General features: G+C 35.2%; 1 protein-coding gene across 4 annotated transcripts in view; it reads left to right on the top strand.

The window, feature by feature from the left end:
* WDR7 (WD repeat domain 7) overlaps positions 1-18396 on the top strand; it is a 278744-nt gene that overhangs the window by 50959 nt on the left and 209389 nt on the right. For all 4 annotated transcript variants that reach the window (XM_039840991.1, XM_039840990.1, XM_039840984.1 and 1 more), the window contains exons 14-15: positions 210-405; positions 8922-9136. In XM_039840991.1, the coding sequence (XP_039696925.1) occupies positions 210-405; positions 8922-9136 (411 nt within the window). The remainder of the gene's footprint in view (positions 1-209; positions 406-8921; positions 9137-18396) is intronic.

Here is an 18396-nt window from a genome sequence, read left to right as displayed (position 1 = left end):
TGTGGCGGGTCGGGGAGGGGGCGGTTAATGATTGAACTGGATGTTTTATGTACAATATAAAGGAACAAGTTTTTCAACACAACCTAATATTATGGTTGGTTTTCAGGAGTGGTGAATATAGAATTAATTTTGGTTTAAGTTATTGAGAATAGGATCCATTCTATTCTGATTTTAGTTTAAATATAATTAAGGTTTATTGTTCTTTTCAGGCAAGGGTACAGCACTGCGTCTGCTCTGTAGCCAGTGACCACTCAGTAGGACTCCTCAGTTTGCGAGAGAAAAAATGCATTATGCTGGCATCTCGTCATCTTTTCCCAATTCAAGTGATCAAGTGGAGGCCTTCTGATGATTACCTAGTAGTGGGCTGTGCAGATGGCTCTGTGTACGTCTGGCAAATGGATACTGGTAAGAACAAGTGTTGAAATAGACTAAAAAATCAAATGGGTACGTTTCATTTCCTAGAAATTAAAAATTTTTTATTTGAGGAAAAAATCCAGATATAATAAGGTTGCTACTTTTATTTTTGATCACTGCTTTTTCTAAGTGTTCTCATTATCACCAAAGAAAAGCTTAAATGTCCCTTTGTCACGTTATGTTAAATACTTGTAGTTGGCCAATCTTCAAAGGAATGTAATTAAAGAAAATATACATATTAGTACAGACATACAGATAACAGACCAAAAAATCAGTGATTCCTTTACAATTCATGAGGTAAATATAAGCAAGATGAAGAAAACATTTTTGTCTCAAATTCAGAAACAGCGTGAAAAGATAAAATCCTCTTATTTTAACAGCAAAAAAGTGGTATGGGGCTGTTAATTGTAGGAGGTGATTAAAACGAAAGTTTTAAGTTTTAGAGAGAACACTTAAAATTTCAAGTTTCAGAAATTTTATGTATAGGACATAATATAGAACAAATAATGCTTAGCGTAAAGTATAGGCAGTGATTTGTAATGTTAAACACAGAATCTAACAGTTTTCCCTGGGAAATCTTGGAACTATGTACCTACCTAAATGTTTTTATTAATTTAGGCCTTTAAAAACATATTTTATTCGACTTTTCCTATCTTAAGTAATTATGTACCAATGATTAAAACCTTTCTTTACATTCCTGCTTGTACTATATAATATTTCTACTAAATGTTTTTCCCTTTCTTCATTTTAAAATTTTTTCTGTTTGTTTTAAATAGTCCTTTTTGAAATCAGACTATCTACATATTTCTGCCTACACTGTGGTGCAGTAAGAGTTCTAAGTTTGTATGGAATAAGTAGCCATGCTCTTCAGCAATCTTTTCTTTTAGAGTCCTTGTTTTAACTGGTAAGTACAGAGGTAGTCTTGTTTGACAAGGTGAAGCATTCTTGGAGAATATCAGACTTCTTTGCTTTTACATTTATCTTTTTTCTTTTTCTTGTCTGATTATATAAGAGATTCATACCTTTTGTCAGGTTGTAAAAGCACAAAAGTATTAGAAAAGATGACCCCAAACTGCATTGCTCAGTGGTACATGTCAACATTTTGGCATATTTCGACCTACTTTTATTTCTGTGCACTTTTAAAACCAGAATTGCTGTCATACTACCTATGCATGTTTATGTACATAAAGATCTTACTTTGTGTCCTTTTTATTATATACTATCTGCTGCACAGCACAATTTTGTGTTTGTTGGTTTGGGTCACCTCACAAACTAACTATACAGAGTTTATTTTATCTTGTGCTCTGTAGTCAAAACACTTGGTCTGAATTTTGATTGACCTCTGTAATCTACAGCAAGTCACTGGACTTTTGTCCCTCGATTTTATCTGTAAAATGAAGATAGTAATAATTCCTATTTTATAATGTTGCTGGAAGAATAAAATGAGATAACCGTTTACCTGGTGTGTAGTAGGCATATAATGTAAGTGTGTATATGTGTATGTTTGTGTACCTGTAAGTTTCTGTGTGTGTGTACATGCCTTTGTGTTTATTAAAGAAACAAGCTGCTTAACTTGTTACTTTGTTGAACTTGGGATTATGACCTTATATATATTTGGAAATATTTTCTTTTGGAATTAGTACTAAAGAAAGTTCTTATAGCAATAATAACATTCATAAAACACTATTTTAAAATACTATAATAAACAGTTGTCAGTCTTTAATATAAAGGTATGATAAACTTGTCTAGGACTTCTAAAAATGAAATAAGTATGGTAAAGGAAGACAGTATAATTTTTCTGCATTTTTTTAGATATGTACTTAAATAATGATACTTGAATATATCAGGTACTTTAAATTTTATATTCTTTACAAATGAGACCTTGCTGAAAGAAAAGTTACTTTTTCAGTAATTTCTCTGGAAGGAAATGACAAATAGCCCCTAACTGTAGGTATACTGGAGGCTGTTATTCTTACAACTAATTCAGTATAATTAAGCCCATTTTAGGTTAAACAATATATAATATTGAAAATTTAGAATTTGGACCTTCAGGAGGATTTCTGGTACATAGTCAATCCATATGACAATCTTAAATTGAAATAAGAATAGAGAAGCAGACTTTATTTTGGATTTCAGCCACAATGGCAATTATTCATTCTTTTTTCCTTCTTGCTATTCAGGCCTTAGCTAGTGATATAAAGGTCACTGGGGAGTCAGTAAGGCACATCCTGAAGGTATTGACGTCATTTATTTATTAAATTTATTTATTTATTAAATAAGTAAAAAATGAAGCTAAATAAATCAGGTTCAGCCAAGGTTTGATGTATAAAATATATTTAAACTCTGAGGAGATACTTTATCCCTCTGTAGTGTTTTGGGAATGCGTTTTTACAAATGAAGCCATATTACACTAAGGCTACTCATGCATATTGTATAATATTCTATTTGCTGTTGAACTGTACTCGCTTTTCTCAAATGGATAGTTTTATCTTCAATATTTGCTAATGAAATGAGTTTGAAGCTTGTAATATAAAATTTGATTAGTGAGATAGAGGTCCAGAATCTTTTCTTTTATTGTGTCATCTTTATTATATGCAATAGCAATTAATAGTGATATAGAAGCCATGGAAATTATTCTTCTTTCACATTTCTGTATACTTAGAAAATTAGTCAAACAACTAACAGCAAGATGTGGCTAGGTGAAACTCTTGACTCTCACTTAGGAACTTAGCTGAAGGTAGGCCACTGACCTAGTGGTGACTGCTGCTACTTGGAGCTGTTTATATGCTTCATGATCAGCACTCTCATTCTTCACATTTGATGTTCCCAGTAAGCGTGCATTATCTTTCCCACAGGCCTTTGACAATGTCAGAATCCTGTCTATTTGAGAAACAGTAGTATGCTTTAAGTATTGACTGATGTTGCAAGGTGTTCTTTTTAGCTAACCATTATGAAGCCTCACTAGCATTCTCATCTGCCCATCTGTACAAATGCAGACACCAAGAGTGCTTGCCAGAGATTATTAAAAATTAGTGTATGAAGTCTTGTCAGTTTATTTAGTCAGTTTTCTGCTGTCTTTTTAAAATGTATTCTCTGCCCCTCCAGGTTTTTGAAAATATTTCTGTTTTTGCATTTACTTCATGAATATGTGTTTGTTCATTTTTTAAACATATAGCAGAGAATCATGCATTAATGTATATTTTTGTCTATTGAAAAATGTATGTAAAGCATGGATAACCAAAAACATAAAAAAAGGGTACTTTTCTAAAATCCTGGTAAAACCAAGGATAATCAGTTTTTTACCCTTCGGATGATTCGCTATGGAAATTTGAAGGTTGTTAGAGTGGAAATATGACTGTGTTTACTACCTTCACCACGAACCCTTTGTGTAATTAATTCTAGTCAAGAATAATTGGGTCACTTCCTACCACTTCTGGTCTTTTGTATCATCTGTATGGTTGCTCATGGCTTTTATTCATTTGGAACATTATTTTTTTTAATTTGCATATTTGTTTAAACAGTCTATCTATTAAGGAAATTTGAATAAAATAAAAACAAAATATTACATATTTACCCATGTAGTTACCATTTCTGTTGCTCTTCATTGTTTTGTGTAGAACCAGATTTTCATCTGGAATGATTTTCTGTTGTCGAATATTTAATATTTTTTTTATAGTGCAGGTCTATGAGTGATGAATTCTGAATTCTTTAAGCTTCTAGATGTTCGAAAAACTATTTCACTTTAATTTTTAAGTTTTTTTCTCTGGGTATATAATTCTAGGTTGACTTTTTTTTTTTTTAATATTCTATGGTCTTCTTTTTGCCTTATTTCCAGTGAGAAATTTGCTGTCACCCTTATCTTTAGTCTTTTCTATGTGCTATGTCCATTTTTATCTATTTCAAAACTTTTCTCTTTATTATTGGTTTTGAGCAATTTGATTATAGTTTTGTGTTTCTTGTGCTTAGGGTTTGTTGTACTTCTTGGATCTGTGTATATCTACTTTTCAACAAATTTGTAAATTGTTGGCCATTATTTACTCAAATATGTTTTCAATCTTTCTTCCTCTTTCCTCTCTCTGGAAACTTCACTTATATGTTCATTAGGCTACTCGAAATTACCCACAGCTCAGGGATTGTCTTTTCATTTTAAAATTATTTTTCTTTGTGTTTTATTTTATGTAGTTTCTATTCAGTGTCTTACTTGGAGGAGGTCTTTTAGGCCTTCAGCTGATTGGTTGAGGCCCATCCACAGTATGGAGGGTAATTTGCTTTACTCAAAGTTCACCAATTTAAATACAATCTAATCTAAAACACCTTCACAGAAACATTCAGAATAATTTTTGACCAAATATTTAGGCAATGTGGCCCAGTTAAGTTGACACATAAAATTAAGCTTCATTTTGTTGTTGTTGTTTTTATAACAACTTCATAGTATTCCTTTTAGAGAACATATCATAATTTATTGAACCTGTCTACTAATGATATATATTTACTTTTTTCAAGTTTAAAAATTTACAGGTAAGATAATCAACAAATATGTGTATGTGCATATATTTATATTTTCACACATACACAGACATAGAAGCATATACTCACTGATACATATAGTTATTGATAGTATATATATAAATTTATATTTGTATATGGCATGTTTAATATAAATCTTAGGATTCCTATGTTAAAGAAAATGCGAATTTTAAATTGAATGGAATTTGTCAAGAAAATTGCTGCTAATTTTTACTCATACCAAAAGTATTTTATCATTTTCCTCATACCCTTAAGAATGCTGAGTATCTGTCACGGTAAGACCTAAATGATATTTTATCATTGCTTCAATTTGGATTTCTTTATTAGTGAGTTTGATGTCTTTTCATATGATTACTACCCATTTGTATTTTTCGTAATTGTTCATATCCTTTGAACATTATCTGTTGGCTATTTTTCCTTATACATTTGTCAGAACTTTGTATTTTAACGCTGTTAACTCTGTCTCCTTTTAATCCACAGATAGTTATTGAATGCCAGGGATACAGCAGGGAATGAAACACCTAAAATTTTCTAGCTCTTATGTAGTTTACATTCTGGGTGGGGAATGGCAGGTCAAAAACAGCAAACAAAAACTTTAAATATATGTATTATATTCATTTGTGATTAGTGCTATGGGGAAAATAAAGCAGAAAGGGTGATAATGAATGGTTTTAGGGCGGAAATGTTGAAATCTTTGATAAGATAGCTAGAGAGCAACTCATAGAGAAGGTAACATTAGGGTAAAGGAATGAATGGAGATATTGAAGGAAGTGATGAAACCCACGTTATCCAGGAGGATGACTTTCTGGGCAGAATGAACAATAGGTGTGAAGGACTAAAGGTGGCAGTATACAATTCATGTTTGTGGTCACCAGTAACGTTAGTGTGGCTGGAGTGGAGTAATCTAGGGGAGAGTGATAGCATGTAAAGTGAAAAACGTAATTGGGGACCAGATCCTGGAAGGTCTTATAAGCCTTTGGCTTTTACTCTGAATGATATAGAAAACCATTGAAGAGCTTTAAGTTTTAATAAGGTTGCTCTGGCTGCTGGTTTGAGTATAGCCTGAAGGTGGTTCAAGGGTGGAGATTAGCTTGTATGCTATTTCCTCTAGGCAACAAAAGATGGTGGATATTAGACCAGAGTAGTTGCAATGGAGCTGGTGAGAAGTGGTTGAATTCTGGGTATATTTTGAAGGTAGAGCCAAAAGGATTTGCTGATAGTTGGATGAGGGGCATAAGAGAATGAGATAGGTCAAAGATGAATCCCAAGGTTTTAATCATGAACAAGTCAAAGGATAGAATTCATTCTGAGAGACTGATAAAATGATAGCAAGAGTAGGTTTGGGGGAAATCAAGAATTTAATTTTTGATATTGTTGAATATTAGACGTTCAAGTAGAGATGTTGATCAGTAAATTGTATATATAAGTCAGGAGTTCCAGGTGAGGTGTCAGAGTGAGTGATGTAAATATGGGAATTCTTAGCATTTAGAAGATATTTAAGACCATGACACTTGGATGCGTCACTAAGGGAACGTAGATAGGTAATGAATGATTGGGGCACTCCAGGGTTTAGATGTATTTCTGTGACGTAGAGAAACAAGCCAAGGAGACTGAGATGGAACTGCCAGGGAAAATAAGAAAATGAAGAGTGTGGTTGCCTGGAAGCCAAGTGAAAAAAGTGTTTCAAGGAGTAGAGAGGAAATCCAAGTGCTGCTGATAGTAAATGATAGTAAAATGAGGACAGAGAACTATTAGATTTAACAACATGGAGACAGTAGGTTCTCTGCATGTTTGGGGATGATATCTGATTCAAAGGAAAATGGGAGAGCAGATATAGACAACTCAAAGGAAAATGGGAGAGCAGATATAGACAACTCTTTGGGGAATATGTATGAAAAAGGAGATACCAGTGAGACAGAGATTATGTCAACTGTGTTGTGTCTTTTTAACAGGTGAAATAATTGCATATTTATATGCTGATGGGAATGATCTAGTAGGTAGGGAAAATTAATGAAGAGAAAGGGGAGAATTGCTGAAACGATGCCCTTGTGTAGACAAGAGAGGGATGGGATTTAAGCTACTAGTGTGTTAGGAGCCTGGATAGTTTATTCATAATTATAGGGAAATGTGAGTGGGAATATGGTAATGGGAGCTTGTGGAACTTCTTTTCTAATTGCTTCTTTCTAAATGAAATAGGAAACAAAAATTTTTACCTAGATAAGGGTAGGAAATAGAGTATTGGAGATTGGTGGAAAGAAAAGATATGGAATAATTAACTAGGAGAATAGGAATATGAAAGGTCTGTGGAAATGTGGCCACTACTAAGGGCCCTCTTGAGATCAATGGTCATGAATTTCAAGTGGCTCTGTCAACATGTTTGTCTTTCATGTCTGTCTTCATTGTACAGGTTCAGAGTAGGTGGAAAGTTGGATTCAACCAGGATTGGAGTTTGCTTGGCTAGTATACAGAAGTGAAGTGAAGACAAAGCTGTGATTACGAGGATGGACAATGGAATTTTAATTTAGTAGGTAGGGACATGAGGATAAGGGCTAAGTGAGGGATAGTGTAAGGGTGACAGATTAATGAATTGTTGAAGTCAGTGGTGAAAAAATGAATTATTAGAGTAGGAACAAGAGAAATGAAGAATGAGAGTTGATGTCAGAGAGTGGAATATTTGAAATTGGGGTCATGTTGGGATTTCAGTTATCGATACTGAGAAGATTAGATTGTGACCATTGGCTGTAGTTAAGCAAAGGACTTAGCTTATTGGAGTAGAGGGGCTCAAAGAATCAAGAGATCAAAATACATGGAGAATCATATGTGCCAATGATTTTCAAACCTTTCGAACTTTTAAATCCCATTAGAGTATGTACAATCTTCTTTTCACACATACACAAGAAGTTTCGGGTAATAATTTTTTCTTTTTCTTTGCTTTCTAAAATATGTTGGTCAACACTCAATGAATTGATTAGTGAAACACTGATTTATGTTAATACTGAAATTGCCAAGAATTTTTCCAGGAGTACTGTTGGAAAGAGGACAGTGAGTCAGAAGTTAAAGTCTCTAAGGAGGCAATGCATATAACCATCGGGAAGAAAATATGTGTTTGGTTGTTTGGGCACAACCTTTGTTGCCATTTAAGTTTCTGATGTTCTCTATGGTTATTTTTCAAAATTGACTTGTCCTCTTTTTGAACGACTCTGGAAGAATTCCTGGTGAATCAAAATAAACTCCTTTATCATTTTATTGTCATTATTCCAATCTTCAAAAAGTTATATACAGATCTTCACAATGAGACCCTTCTCTGCCTGATGTCGTCATAGGTACTGTACAAATCAAAGCGTACAGAAAGGCTTTTGTTCTATAGGAAGCAGTTTGCACCCTGAGACAAGAAATGCATAGATGGCCAAATGAAGAAGCTTCGAAGTAGCTCCAAGTTGAAGTAGTAGTTATTTTCACAAACACACGGGAAAACATTTGATTTGGTGTTAAGAATAAGAGTCAATAAATTTGGAGATAGAGTGAGAAATTACTTTTTTTTTCTGTTTTGTGGACGTTTCCTAGAGAAAGAAAGGCTTCAGAAATTAGATAGAAAGAACTGGAAAAATAGCAAAAATTAGTTGTTGTGTTTTTTTTGCTTAAGATTGATACACGATTTAGAGGACTTAAAAGACTAGAAATTGATATTCGTAATTGAGTAGTGGTGTGGAGTGATCAAGGAGACAATCTTGGAAGTAGAGAGAAAGTGGAAAAGCCTCAAGGGTAAGTCGTTAAAATCTTGGCTCTTTGTTGGAAGTTGTGGTAGGAGCCTTATGAGAGAGGAAATGATTAAAGTAATAGTACATGGAATATTATTAGAGGAAGTACGAGAAACTGTTAAAACATTTCTACATTAAAAAAATGTCCCTGTATTTTCTTTTTTTAAAAAACGATTTGAAATTTTATAGTGCATGTGATATTTGTGAATATATGTCTTCCAGGTGCATTGGATCGTTGTGTGATGGGAATAACAGCAGTAGAGATACTAAATGCTTGTGATGAAGCAGTTCCTGCCGCAGTGGATTCACTTAGTCATCCAGCAGTCAATCTAAAACAAGCTATGACAAGACGTAGTCTTGCTGCTCTTAAAAATATGGCCCATCATAAGCTACAGACCCTTGCAACTAACCTCTTGGCTTCTGAGGCATCTGACAAAGTAAGTTGTGTATATAATCTCATGTGTGTTGTCTTCATTTTACTTTATTTGATAATATAGCTTTGGCATGTCTTAGGGAATATTTTTGGGAGAAGACACTGGTGAAAAATAAGCTTCTGATTTTTATTTAGGTTTAGCCAACATAGTTTTAGAGCAATTTCAAGTATTTGGTATTTCGAAAAAGTAAATTATTATTAGCATTAAAAATATTTGGAAATGATTCTACTGAATAAGTGACTTCAGTTTTTGAAATTAGAGGAAATGTTTTTTATGTAGTCTGTCTTTCTGACTTTCTGACAGTCTCCTATTGAAAAATTGAGCATTAGCTAATATCTCCAGGAGAAAATATAATAATTTAGGTATACAATTAAGATGTTTGTAATTGTGGCTTATCAGTTGTTTTAAAAGCAGGTTCTGATTTTAGTAAAGTAAGGCCTTTATAAGGATCGAAGAAGATATTTGAGACTGTATCCTGGAGTTGCATAAGTGCTGGCATTTTTCTTTGAGACCCAAGTTCAGTCACACATTCCTTACTGGCACTTAAAATGAAGACAGGAGTTAATTCTTCAGTTAACAGAAGAGTATCCTACTAAAAGAAGAACAAATAATTTTAATTCATTAATTGCTTACTTGTCTTTAGTTTTGTAGGTTCTAGCCACTATTTGGTTTGTGGTATTTGTGTTCATGGTATTATTAGAATTAGTTTGTCTCCGGCAATGGATAAATGAAACAGAGAGACGATCCCAATGGTTCATCAGAGTCACTACTTAAAATTTCTAGTTCTATCTAAGTATTCATTAAAATTGTTAATAGCTAACATAAATACTTTTATTTTTCTTCTCTCTTATCTCTGATTCCTATTTTTAAAATGGTTTAACATATGAATAAATAGTGAAGAGATTGAAATGCTCATCTACAAACATGAAAACCTGCCCATGAATTAGCGAGTGCTGATGACATAAGAAATACTATAAGCAGCTCCAATGACCCATGCCCTGCAGTAATTGGCAGTAATATTTGAGCATTCTGTTTTTTTCCGAAGATATAAATGTTTTATTGGCTTTGTTATACTGTATGTTTCATAGATTAGAATTGTGAAATCCTTCTGTGCTTTTTTCATGCTTTCAGTCCCATGCTGTAAAGTTTGAATAGAAATCACAGCCTAAATGCATTTGCCATAACTGTGCAGTTTCGAGATCACGTATACGTCCTTAGGAATTCAGTGTTCATAGCACACGTTATCTGACTTTTTATGTAATTTTAATTTTGAGCAGATCTATAAAACCATATGTTCAAGGGCAAGCATGTATATTATGTAATTTCCAAAAATATTCTTTCGTTGTTATTGTCGGTATCCTCTAGAAATAAAAATTTGGAAAAATAATTATTTAACTGGAAAATAAGAAAAATAAGTGGTATGCTAACATTTATGAATGGCTTTTGTAAGTGGTCATGGTCCATTATGTGATTTTTATAATCTTGTTTGTCCCTGTTTTAATAGCACATTTTATAGTGCAATTAGTGATAAAAGCACCAGATATCAGAGACACTACACTTATGTATTGTAAAATATATTGCTCGTGAACCTCCTCAGGCTTGTAGCAGTGGTAATTGTTGCCTGGCCTACAAGGAAAACAATTACAGAAGGGGGGAAAGGCTGAGGAAGCTGAGGCTGCAGGAGGATAATCACTTTATGAAAAATGTATGTTGGCCGCACCATTAGGGATTTCTCTATTTTCTCACGTTGAATGTGAGGCTCCTTCTGAGGGGAATTTTGAAAGAGCTGTCCTCTAGATGGTTTTCTAACCTTAGGAGAAATAAAATCCACCCAAAGTTAAAAATAATAATAATGATAATGAGAACCTCTCAGTGCAGGGCTTACTCTAGGATATTGGAACTAATTTTTTTCATGGGTCTCAATAGAAAGTAAAGTCTCTATGGGAATACTCTGCAGCAGTATTGTGCTTTGTCCTTTTGAGATAGTGTTAGCAATTAGGCTATTTAGAAGTAACAGCTATTTTATAGTGCTAATTATGTTTTTTTATGCCATACACAGCTTTCCAAACAAAGATGGGGGATTTGCTGTCCTATAATGTTTTTTCTTTCACTAGAGGATCAAGAGGATATTAAGTAGAATTATCCTTTATTACTGCATTGAATCTTTACAAGAAGTGCGAATTCGAGCCCCTGTGTATTTCTCTTAGGACGTGTGTTTTATTTTCCCTTTTATTATAATAACTTATGTACTTACCTAATTCTCCCCACTGAAATTTAGTCTTCTTGCAGGCAGGGATTATGGCTTATTTATCTCCGTGTTTTCCCCATGACATCCAGTAGCAGCTGTGTCATAAATATGCGTTGAATTGGGTGACGCATAACAGAAAGTGTTGCTAGCTTCTGACTCAGCCTCTTTACCCGTCTCTTCTCCAGTCCCTCACAGTTGATTATCTTGACTTGACAATCGGATTTGTCCCAGTTCATGAGTATGAGACGTAGAGCATGTATTAATATCTTTTGCCCCCTCTATTCGGTTTTGCTTTCTCTTCTTTGGTTCTGGTGAGCAAGGTTGTCCAGGCATAACTCCTTCTCTTTCTTCGCCATCTCTGTCTTGTCAGCGTTCCAACACATCCTGGAGTTACCTCAAATATATCCTCTCTTTTACTTCTGTTCCTCGTGGTTCTGGACCAGGGTTGCTCAATCTCAGCACTCTGTTGGCATCTGGGGCTGGACAGTTCTTTGTTGTGGGGAGCTGTCCTGCGTATTGTAGAATGCTGAGAAGCATTTTCCCTCTACATGCTAGTAGCACCCCTCCTCCCCAATTGCGACAGTCAAAAATGTTTTCAGACATTGCCAAATGCCCCCCCATCTTGGAAGGAGGTGCAAATTGCCTCTGGTTTAAAACCACTGCTTTGGAGAAAAAAGGTGGAGAAACGGTAGAGATCTTATGTCTTATATCCTATTTTTCTTCCTCTCCACGCGTGCTTCTTCAATCCCTCTCTTCTCTGAGGATAGTGAAGCCTTATCCTCTCTGTCCTCTGAGGCATAATTAGCTCTTGCATTCTTTTTGTGTTTATACCTTCATGTTCAGAGCTTTCCTAAAACATTTCTCTTAGTATGGGGTATTTCTTTTTTCCTTACTGGATTTTGAGCTTTTTGAGGACAGAATGTGAGTTTCTCATCTTTTTATTTCCAGTGTTTAATGTCGTATGTAAAGCATAGTAAGTACCCAAGAAATTTAGTGTGAAGTTAATTTGGAGGTGTAGGTTGGAGTTATATCATGTGATCCACTTGAATGCAAAGTCGAGGACTTAACTCAGTGGGTAGCAACACAATATTCAATACTCTTAAAAGGAGGTTTTTGTTTAAGAACTGTTTTGCCAGGTCTGACATTTGTGTGCAGGATGCTTATAAAAATTTATGTGGGAAATGAATTGCGATTCTACTGGGATGATATAGTGAGAAGTAATGGGGACAGGAATAGGATTCAGCAGTGGAAAAACAGACAAGGGATGGCTTGTAAGCTGTTGTGTAGGTTGAATAAATAAGACTTCACAAATGAGCTAGAGTAGAGTGGAGACATATGAGATGAGTTCTGAGATCCAAGCCTTGTTGAAGGGAAAATGGTAGAGCCATTGAGAGCAATGAACAGCTCCTGGAATAGGCTTTGCAGCTGATCGTAACAGGAGACGTGTGCCTCTTCTCTGTGGTGCTGGGGGTGGGGTGCGTGCCTCCAAGAAAGAAGTAACGTGATGGTGAGATAGAGTAGGGATGAGATTTTTCCCCCCATTAAATAAATACTGGAGTACAGAGCTCGAATTAGACTGCAGTTCACATTCTGGGATGCCAGCTATCATTAGATTATTCCAGATATGCAGTCTTCCGTAATTCTCACTGCAAATAAATGAGTTAGTTATTATCGTCCTCAGATTTGCAAATGATGAACCTAAAAGACTTTAGCAAACTTTTTCTGTAAAAGGCCAGATAGTGAAAGTGTAGGGATCGTGGACTATACAGCCTGTGTCACAGTGATTCAACTCTGCCATTACAGTGTGAAAGCATAGACAACATGTAAACGGATGTGTGTGACTGGCTTCCAATAAAACTTTATTTACAAAAATAAAGTTTGGGCTGGATTTGGCTCCTGGGTCATGGTTTGCTGACCCCTGCATCAGAAGAAGGCATTATTAATATCAAGGTTGTGGGTACAGTTCCCCCAGGGAATAGCCTGTGCTTCATTTTTACAATGCAGTGCAAAGGAGTGGTTAAGAGCCCAAGTTCTCATGAAAGGCATATCTGTGTACATCTCTGTAACTTGCTGCCTGTGGGTGACATTGGCAAGTAACTTCCATTGGTCTAGATCACATACATATAATTGAAAATAAATCTTTGTAAAGGAAGCAAAAGCCAACAGTTAATCGGAGAAGTGAAATAACATTAAGACTTGAGGAAGACCGAAGAGTGTTTGGAGTTAGTAACTGAGAAAGTCATTGGTGATCATTAAGAGAGCTGCTTTGGTTGAGTTAGTTGGGTCAGAACTCAGGGTGTGATGAGCTAGGAATAAGTAAGGGATGAAGTAGAGGTAGAGAGTATGGAAGAAGTTTGCCACAGACATTGGTTCTTAATAAGGAGATCTTAGGGGATGACTTGGGCCAATGGGGTTCAATGGAGTTTTACTAGTGAAGCTATGAAGCTCTTACTGCCATGACGTTAATTTCTTAGGACAAGTGTGAGTAATTTTCTATTCGGCACCTTTACATCTTGGGCATTGTTGCAGCAATCAGAGTCACCCTATTTATATTGAAAAATCACCAGGTTGAAGCAATTGAAAATGACCAGGATGATTTATCTTTTACCTTACATTTCTCTTTCTGTTGCCTAATTAGTCAAAACCTGAAAATATGAATGGGCTGTATTTGCAAAGGTCAGTAGCTTTGTATTCTGTGTAACTAGGTGAGAAAAAGGAATTTAGAAGTCAAACATAACCTACTGAGAACATGCTCTGTGTTTTTTGCTTGCAAAATTCACTCTGTAAAAAAATTTTATACTGATCGAATTGACTTTATGATTCGTTGTGAAAAGGGCATTGTAAGATACAGACAGAGACAAGCCAAATGACGTTACATACAGAATACTGGGCCTTGTCTGAGAAACTCTTTTTGGCCTTAGAAAAATTCTTATGATATGTATGACCTTTGAAGAATCAATTAAACTTGCTTAACATTCTACTTTAATGAATTTTAATAGAAAATATGAATATGTTGATTGTATATTTCTGTTGTATTTCTAAGTATGTATAAATTCAGTTTTTGCTTGTCTTAAATGGTTATTGTGATAAAATTTTATTAATTGTCTAGTCTTTAATAAAGTTAGGAAGCCTTAGCTAAGCTGTCCAGTCTTAAGAAAACAAAAAAATAAATGTCTGTGACATTTATAAACTTTTATTGAGTGCCCGTCTTTGTGACAGGTGATTCCCTTCAATGGAGGATAATAATTAGAAACCACATCTGGATGCTGCATGTACTCATTGTCCCTGGGATGACGTTACGACCAGGCCCTCTAGTAGACAGAGCTTGATAATATATGTATGTTTATGTACATACACACAAACACATACATCCTCAAGTGTTTATCTTCCTAAATATATTAAATATCATGAGTTAACAACGTTACCGCCAATTCTAACCAAACACCGCAGTACGTGTTCTAGCCTCCCCTCCTGGTGTAACTGTAATTGTGGGAAACCTCACTCCTAATATTTTCATTGTGATTATTTATTTGCTCAGTCACCCCTTTATGTGAACAATTTTCTTCCCACTCCAGACTTTTTTGGGTGTGCCAACCAAAAGCTTGCTTCCTACAAAGGGAAAAAGTCTTCATTTCTTTTTGATTTAAAAAATTTTCTTCTCTCCACCTTCTGCATCTTTGAAGGCATTTTTGCTTGTGTTTTTTCACTCGAGTTTCTTTCAGTTTAGGCTTCATTGCTAAAATGATGTTTTCTTTTATTTCTAATTCGTGCTTGAGTTCAGTCATTTCACTACTATTTTTCTAATTCTCATTTATGTTGTTCTTTTATGTTGAGTATCATTTAAAAAATGTTCTTTAGCTTGTTTTGAAATAGTACATCATTTTGAACTGCCTTTGAGCATGTCTGTTTTTTTTCTTGCTCTGACTCGCTTTTCAGTTAGAATTTGACCTTGATACTTTTTGTTGCTCACTATAAAATGATTTTTCCTGGACTTTTTGAATGATTAATTCAGATAGCTTTTTTAACTTAACAGAGCTTTCTCTTCTGTTGTTCCATGTGGTGCAAAAATATGGCGGCTTGCTTTCTAGTATTTCCTGGTACTGTTCTTCTTCCTGTTTTTTTGGAATTACCTGTCAATTTCGATTACATTTTTAGCAGTTTCTCCTTATTGGAGGAAGCTTTTTCTAGAAGAGAGCCACGATGCATCAGTGTTGCAAATGCACTGGAACTTCTTTGTGCCAGCCCCTTCTGACCTTTTTACTGTGGGCCCTTGTGGTCGCTCGCCATTGAGGGGAGTAAAACCCCTCCCAGGTTCAGCTGCTGTTTTCAGATTGACCCTTTTTTTTCTGATAAATATCAGTTAGTTATTTTGGGGTTTTCCTGTTAGATCTGTCAGATACTTCACTACTTCCTTTTTGCTTCGTACGGAGATACCTGATACTAGGTTTTCCCATCAGCTGGAATTTTGGAATTTGTGGACGTACTTTGTCACCTGGTTTTGTTGGAAATGTTCTCAAGGAGTTTGGCTATGCTCTCTAGTTGCTCTGTCTCTTTTTATGTGGGGATTTGGAAAAATCCAGTAACTGCTGCCATTGCTGCCATAATCTTCCTAGAATTCCTTTAAGTCTCTATATTCTTAATGTTAAGTGTAAAATTCAGTGAAATGAATTAGTTAAGGAGAAGTAGTATTAAGCGTTCATTTTTTATTAATTTTGTATTATTTGAACTAGATGAAGCACATCTGTGAATATATATTTTTTCTCTTTTTGGATCACACTGATAAGATACCAGTGTGGGTTTGAATTTAAAGGACATGCACTTTCTGTTCATGTGAAAAGACCTTTAACCTAGTGGCAGGTGACAGATTGCCTGGAGTCTGTCAGTCTGGGTTGGAATGCTCTTCATTTTATTACCCCACCTGCTGCCTTTACCCCACAGTCCCGTGACATAGTGGTTAGTGAGAGTGACCTAAATTGTCCAGTGAGCAATCAGTGACTTTTTTGTTTTTTGCCACTACTTCCCTCTCTATTGTCTCTAGAATGAAAATTTAGAATTTAATGAGAGGCTTTCAGTAAAGAGATTCCTTAAGGACCAATCTTTAAAAGTTTTTTTGAAACCATAAATGTAAATTAAAAGATTTAAAGTAATCGATTAGGCACAGGTATATAAGTGAGGTAATGTGATCAATTTCTGAACATACATTATTACATTAGTTTTTGTTATCATAAACACAAGTAAATACAAGGCAGTTCATGAAGTCACTCTGGCCTTTCTCCCGCCTCCCTCCCATTAATGACGAATAAATTAGTCATTCATTCCCATCTCTGTAAAAATGGTTCTCATTCCTTTAGAATAGTTATGTCCTAATTCTGTTGTTCCCTTATCCTTTTTCATATCTGCCTTACTTCCAGAATACCCTCCCACACATAGGAAAGCATACTCTATGTAGGTTGTGAGTGCACGTGCTCCTGTTGTGTGCACGCACATACGCATCATGTGTGGGTATTTCATAAGAGTTGAGGCAAATGCTTTGAACATTTCCAACTTAGTAACTTTCTGTCAACTCTTTCTCCAGTTTGAGTGAAATGAGTTTCAGTTTACTGTGAATACAATACTGATTATTCCAATAAGGAATAAAATTAAACTCTCAAACTAACTACTTACTTAATTCATATTTACTAATTTTTTTGGTGATTACAAGGTTTTTGGTTCTCTTCTCTTTTTAAGGATCCTTGAGTTAGACATGATCGTGATTTACCGCACTCACAACCTACATAGAGTATTTGATGTAATAATGTACATCATTACATCAAATAATGACGTACACAAGGGAACCCCTCTTCCTGAAACTTAACAAACCCCATGGCTCTAATGCCTTATTGGTCCAACGCCTTGATCATAATAGGTGTTTAATGGATTTATAAATGGAATTCATATTCTATATTAAATATAATTCTGAACCAAGAAAAAGCGGTCTTGTTCTAAGATGGTTTTAAATTCAGAAAAGTTTTGTTTTCCTTTGGAAATACAGTAACACACCACACTACCCGACGAGAAATTTAGATTGTCGTGCAGTGTATGTGAGATACAGCAAAGGAGAAATTTCTTTCGCCATCGCACACGATAAATCAAATGGCGGACTGCTGAGAGAATGGGAGCACTGGACAGACTTAACCCAAGACCTTCTCAGCAGCCAGATCTGTCTAGCCCTCGTGTATGATGCTTTAACTCTTATTTGGGAATGTGAAGGTATTGTGAAACAAATTTGATAGGAGTATAAAGATCTGTGGCTAAATAGTAATACGTTAGTACTTTGGGTAAGAAATAATTTCTTCCATTCTAATGTGCTTGAAAAATATGCTCTTTATTAGATCACATAAAAGATTTTCAAACTTCTTGACTTTTATAGCCTCTGTTAGAAAATAATTGAATCAGTCTAGTTCAGTAAACATTTATTGACTACTAGGAACTGTGTTAGACCCTGGAGAGCCAAAATGAATAAGACATGATATTTACCCTCAGAAAATATAACAAATAAATACAACACAATGCAATGCAGTAAGTGAGATGGCTGAGAAATGCAGAATGTATTGCAGAAACCTGGCCTAGCCTGAGGCGATCAGAACTGGCTTCTTGGAGGAGGAGACATTAAAGAATGAGTAGAATATAGTCAGGTGATGGTGGAGATGGGTTGCAGTGTGTTCTGGGAGGAGTGGGTGGCAGAGCAAAGAAGGACATGGAAAATACCATGGTGTCCAGTATTGCTGGAGTAGCAGCTGGGAAGAGACAGGGAGTGGTGGGCAAAGAGGCTAGTTCATGTGTACCATGTGAGGGTGCTTAAACTTGATCTTTTATCTCAGTGGCTTTCAATCTTTAAAAACATTAACCTTAGAACCTTTCCCTCAACAAGAATTTTCCGTGAAAGCCAGTATGTACAACAGACTCAAGGGAATATAGAGAAGATTTTAAATTCAAGAATTGTTTATGAGTGATATTCAGCTGGACTTAGCGGTGA

Source organism: Pteropus medius, unplaced genomic scaffold (assembly GCF_902729225.1).
Source record: "Pteropus medius unplaced genomic scaffold, Ma_sr-lr_union100, whole genome shotgun sequence".
Lineage (NCBI taxonomy): Eukaryota > Metazoa > Chordata > Mammalia > Chiroptera > Pteropodidae > Pteropus > Pteropus medius.
The sequence above is the reverse complement of the archived record's forward strand: the minus strand, read 5'-3'. Positions and strand labels throughout refer to the sequence as shown.